General features: G+C 46.1%; 1 protein-coding gene across 2 annotated transcripts; it reads right to left on the reverse strand.

The window, feature by feature from the left end:
- Positions 1-206: 206 nt before the first annotated feature.
- On the reverse strand, positions 207-5,284 carry KRT13 (keratin 13). 2 transcript variants are annotated; one of them, XM_023502342.2, is made up of 8 exons: positions 4,733-5,284; positions 3,235-3,317; positions 2,565-2,721; positions 2,214-2,375; positions 1,974-2,099; positions 1,659-1,879; positions 963-991; positions 207-601 (listed from the first exon to the last, which is right to left on the reverse strand). In XM_023502342.2, exons 1-8 carry the CDS (start codon positions 5,222-5,224, stop codon positions 531-533), a joined length of 1,341 nt encoding a protein of 446 aa, XP_023358110.1. In that variant the 5' UTR covers positions 5,225-5,284; the 3' UTR covers positions 207-530. The 2 variants fall into 2 exon arrangements, with proteins under 2 accessions (XP_023358110.1, XP_003768275.1); XM_003768227.3 differs by lacking the exons at positions 207-601; positions 963-991 and having other exon boundaries at positions 1,655-1,879.
- Between the last annotated feature and the right edge of the window lie 288 nt (positions 5,285-5,572).

Consider the following 5,572-nt stretch of genomic DNA (forward strand, 5'->3'; position numbering starts at 1 on the left):
CCTTTACTTTTATCCCATCATCTTATAGGGATAAAAACCAAATATAGAATAGAAATCATTTGCCTAAGTTCAATGAAAGGAGGTGGAATCACATTCCCCAGGATCTGCTCAAACAGGCTAAGTACGGAGTACCATGCCAAGTAGAATGAGCATCTAATGAATGCTCTAGGCAATTCAATCTTTAAAAACGAGATCAATATCAAAAATTCGTTTGCAGAAACAGCAGGGAAACCTTTATTGAAATACTTTCATTTCATGAGAGCATGAGACGTGAGAGACAGAGAGAAATACAAGAGTATCCTCCTCTTTCCTTTAAGGGAACATCACAGTGAGATGGAGACGCTTCTGAATAAGAGAGAAGAGCCTTCATCTTTAGCCCTCTTCAGGTGAGTGACCAGGGACAGAGTACAGGGAGAGTGGGGTGGGCTGAGCAGGTGCTGGCTCATCAGAAGGTTATGATTTTTCATTCCTCTTGACCTCTACTATGTGATGACTGGTGGAGAGAGGAAGGGATCAAAGACTGAGTCGATTTATGGCTTTCGGGTCTCAGAAGTCCGGCGGTTCCCAGAAGAAATGGTAGTACCACCGCTGATGCCAGAACCTGGCAAGAAAGAAAAAAGTCTCATTCAAAAAAGTCATCTTTTCCCACCCAGAAGAGACACCCCTACAGATCAAGGAATGGGTCTACTGGGAGAACCCACAAGGAGGAATAAATACCTTAATTAGCTGGACAAAATTATGTCTTCCTACACCAAAAGGGAAATACTTAGGATGATAATTAGGGTGACTTTAACAAGGAGAATATCATTTGGCCATGAATGTGTTAGCCTTCATAGCTGGGGTATCTCAGCTCCTGAAGTACTTGGAAATCCAAAGCTATCTCCTTGCCCTTAATGAACCACTCTCCCCAACCCAACTCTACCCCACCTAACCACATCCAGGCCAGTGCTGGATTCTCTTACCTGTTCCAGAGGTGGGGAAGCCAGTCATCCTATAAGAAAGAAGAGAAAGATAGGAATAAACTATACCTCAGAAAACAGGTCAGAAAATAAGATGTACTTTTCTTTTCCAGTTTTCCAAGAAGCTAAATCACTCTAGTCTGAAAACCTTTGGATTTTGTTCATTAGGTCAGCTGCCCTCTAGATTGTAAGGGATCCCCATTATGTTGTGTTCAGTCAACTTTCTCAACTGCAAAATGGGAATAATAATGGTACCTACCTAAAGAGGTTGTTATAAAAATCCAATGAGATAAAATTTGTAAAGGTAGTATACAGTAGGTACTAAATAAATGCTTATTCCCTTCTCCTCCTTCCCTAATCCAAGCTTTATAAAGTATACACATACTTCATAACTTACTAGTTGTGTGACTTTGGATTTAGATTATGTGTGATTATGGATTCAGAAGTAAAAGAAATCTTTAAATCCATCAAGTCCAGACCCCACCTTCCCACTACCACCCTCAGCCCTCCCCCACACACACACATACACCCCATTTTACAGATAAATTAAGTGGCTTGCCCAGGGTTAGAGCCTGAGAGCTGATTTGAATCCAGATCTCCCTGTCTCTTAGCAACTGCCCTATCCATTACAGAGCATTGCTTCTTGGGTCATTCCCTGAAGCCCAGGCTGAGAGAGCAGGGTATGGCCACGATGCTTACTTGGAGTCCTGGCCCTCCAGCAGGCTGCGGTATGTGGCAATCTCCTGCTCCAGCCGTGTCTTGATGTCCAGCAGCATCTTGTACTCCTGATTCTGGCATTCCATCTCGCTACGGAGCTCGCTCAGCTGAGCCTCGATGCTGCCGATCAGCCCCTGGATCTGCTGCAGCTGCATGGCGTAGCGACACTCCGTCTCTGCCACAGTAGCCTCCAGCCCGGCTTTCTGAGGAGGAAATGAAGAATAAGTTCAGGAGCTTGATGGAAGCCCATTACGGAGTCGGAGTCGAGGAATCCCCCAGGGAGGATTGCCAAGTTACCATGCTGAGCTGGGACTGCAGCTCGATCTCCAGCCCCTGGAGCGTGCGTCTCAGCTCCGTGATCTCGGTCTTGCTGGTCTGGATCATTTCAGTGCTGGTGGTGACTTCCTTGTTCAGCTCTTCACTCTGGGGAGAAAAACAAATCAAAGATGGAGCATCTGCCTTCCAAAGATGGAGCAGAGCAAAATGCTACAACCTCAGATCCGAGAAGAAGCAGGGTTTGTAAAGGGAGGGGATTACCTTCTGCTGGAACCACGCCTCAGCATCCCGGCGGTTCTTCTCTGCCAGAGCTTCGTACTGCTCTCTCATTTCAGCCAGCGTTCGGGTCAGGTCAATGCCAGGGGTAGCATCCATCTCCACGTTGACCTGGCCCACCACCTGGTTACTAAACTCCTTCATTTCCTATAGAGATGAGAAAAACCAGAGCTCATGCTTCCTCTTCTCAGCTCCTATTGTAACTGAACTCCATATTGAAGTTTTGACAGGGATGTCTAAGCTCCAAGGGGGATGTCATTCTGTCTAGATAAAGCCACCAAGCCAATGGACTCCAGGGCAGGTCACTCCACTGTTGCCTCCCACCCACTCCCTCACCTCTTCATGGTTCTTCTTGAGGAAGGCCAACTCCTCAGTCAAGCTCTCAATCTGCATCTCCAGGTCTGTCTTGGAGAGAGTCAACTCATCCAGCACCCTGCGCAGGCCATTGATGTCAGCCTCCACACCCTGGCGCAGGGTCAGTTCATTCTCATACCTAGAGGGTGAGAAAACTCAAAATTTAAATAACACTCCAAATAAACTTACATTCTCCCTGTACTCCACTCATTCTATGGGAGTTTCTTATTCAATATTCCTCAAAGCCCCACCCTTCCAGTTTGACAGATAGGAATCTATCAGAAATAAGAGACAGTTAAAGAGAGGGAGAAAAGGAGAGGGAGGAAGGGAGAGGAAGGGAGAGGAAGAGAGAGGGCGGGAGGAGAAAGGAAGAGACAGAGAGATACAGAGAAAGACACAGAGAGACACAGGAAATAAACAGAAAGGATGAAAAGAGGGGAAAGAGAGGAAATGAGGAGAGACAGACAAATAGAAACAGAGACAGAGGAAATAAAAAAAACAGAAAGGATGAAAAGAGGGAGAGACAAAGAGAGTCAGAAACAGGGACACAGAGGCTGAGAGAGAGAGAGCGATAGAAAGAGATATGAACAGAAAAAAACAAAAAAGACAGATGCAGAGAGAAAGAGAAAGAGAAACAGAGAGAGAAACTTACTTGAGCCTGAAGTCATCAGCAGCCAGTCTGGCATTGTCAATCTCCAGAACAACCCGAGAGTTGTCAATGGTGGCTGCCTGGATCTGTGGGAGATAGGGGACATTAATCTCAGGTGCTTTTGGAGTACAGAAAACTTGGGCACTGCCTAGCCATATGATCCTAAGCAAGTCACTGAGCCTCAGTATTCTCCTGTGTAAACTGAATGGGGATAGGCCCTTTAATCTCAAAGAGCTCTTGAATTTCTGGCATTCTTTGGCTCTATAATTCTCAATATCAGTGCAGGATGGAAAAGAGGACTGAAAAAGACCAGGAGGGCAAGGATTGGTGCCTGGTGCTATCTCTTTTTCTCCAAACAAACATTCCTTCTTGTCATCAATCGTGTGACATTCCTCAGGGCAAAGGATTGCTCTCTCCAGTGGTCTGCAGTCCTACTCTCTGGAGTGGTAAGGAACCCATGCACCCTTAAAAATAGCTCAAATAGAGCCAGACCCCTGATTTTCCTAGAACATTGGGTTTAGAGCTGGAAAGAACCTTAGAAATAATCCAAACAGAAGCAGCATTCTGGAGTAAGCAGCACACTAGAATTGGAGTGAAGAAAACCTGGGTTCAAATCCTATCCTAGACATTTATTAACTGTGTGAACTTGAACAAATCAGTTAAAACTTTATCAGCCTGTTTCCTCTTCTGTAAAATAGGGATGAGCTAAACAATAACTACCTCTTAGGGCTGCTCTACGGATTAAAAAAAAAAAAAAGAAAGAAAGGATGTAAAGCATTTTTAAGCACCAAGATGCAAAATAAATGACTATTTATTACATACCCCTTCATTTTACAGAGGAGGAAACTGAGGCCCAATGAATTTAAGTTGGCATCAGAGATATATAATATCTGTTTAGGATTCCTCATCTTCTTATCCAGATTCCAGAATGCTGAGAACTCAACTCTACCCCACCCTAAGCTAGGACTCTGCTCTCGTCTCAGCACGCTATCATGAATGTGACAAGCAGGTCACAAGAGGGGGGGATTGGGGATCCCACAGAGGTCTGCTTCTCTTCATCAACATTTCCCCTTTCTTGCGATCATAAATGATCATGAAAAAGTAAACAGAACAGCTGGGAACTGTCCAACTATTCCTTGATCAATAAACAGGAATACATCCCTTTAAACTCTCAAAACTGTCATCAGTTTCTAGAGAGCCAAGAGGCTTGGATTACAGGGGGAGATTCCTTCAGAAACTGAATGTTTATAAAGCAATAAAGCTTTCCACTTGAGTAATAGCTGCAGTAAAAATTAACTGTGGGATAAAATGCATGACATAAATAGCTCCATTAGGAGCAGAGACCGCTTGACAAAGCATTAGAACATCCCCTGAAGGGAGGGTGAGATTCTATCCCCAGCATAGCTGTCAGTGCTTCCTAAGATTCTATAATCTTTGACCTTGCAGACTTGACCAAGGAGAGAATAATCTCCCCTGTCTCCTCTATGTCCCAAAGCCTTACCTTTTCCCGGAGTTCCTCAATGGTCTTGAAGTAGGGGCTGTAGTCCCTCTCAGGGCTGGTGGGACCCTGCTTCAGATGCCAGTCCCGGATCTTGACCTCCAGGTCGGCATTGGCTTCCTCCAGAGCCCGCACCTTGTCCAGGTAGGAGGCCAGGCGGTCGTTGAGGTTCTGCATGGTGATTTTCTCATTGCCGGTCAAGAGGCCACCATCTCCACTAGCCAGGTCAAAGCCACCACCAAAAGCACCTCCAAAGCCTCCCCCAAAGCCTCCCCCATATCCACCTCCAGCACCACCACCAAAGCCCCCACCAAAGCCACTGCCGGCTCCTCCACCAAAGCCACAGCTCATCCCACCACCGTAGCCCCCCATGGACCCAGAGGACACAAACCTAGAGGAGCAGCTAGACACACCCCGACCTCCTCCCAGTTGGCAAGAGCCCCCACCAAAACCACCTCCATAAACGGAAGAAGAGGTCTGAAGACGGCAGCTCATGGCTATAGCAGCTGGAGATGCTGAGTTAGGATCCTGTTTAGTTTGACCTAGACCCAAGGGTATGTGACTCTCCCCTGAAACAGGGCTTCTTTTATACACCTTTCGTGGAGGTGGCCCCTCCTCCCATCCCCACCCTTGAGGTCCATGCCAATGACACTCCTGTTTCCCTAAAGCCCAGTTGTCTTGCTGTGTTTCAGAGTGGGTAGTGGCTTTTTGGGGTGTTTTTTTTAATCCCGTAACAAAGAGGATGATTCAGAGTGAATGATGTTTTGCTTGAGACTACCTTTTTGACAACTGAATTCATTTCACCACTGCTCTTAGGAGGCAAACTTCCACAGGTCTTCCAGC

Source organism: Sarcophilus harrisii, chromosome 4 (assembly GCF_902635505.1).
Source record: "Sarcophilus harrisii chromosome 4, mSarHar1.11, whole genome shotgun sequence".
NCBI classification, from domain to species: Eukaryota; Metazoa; Chordata; class Mammalia; order Dasyuromorphia; family Dasyuridae; genus Sarcophilus; species Sarcophilus harrisii.

Bases quoted from the DNA above. Each gene is read 5' to 3' on its own strand.
- KRT13 (XM_023502342.2), bottom strand. From the start codon at position 5,224: ATGAGCTGCCGTCTTCAGACCTCTTCTTCCGTTTATGGAGGTGGTTTT. The intron at 3,318-4,732 runs GTAAGGCTTTGG...TATCTCCCACAG, and splicing joins TTGAGGAACTCCGGGAAAAG to ATCCAGGCAGCCACCATTGA. The intron at 992-1,658 runs GTAAGCATCGTG...TCTTTCTTATAG, and splicing joins CTGGAGGGCCAGGACTCCAA to GATGACTGGCTTCCCCACCT.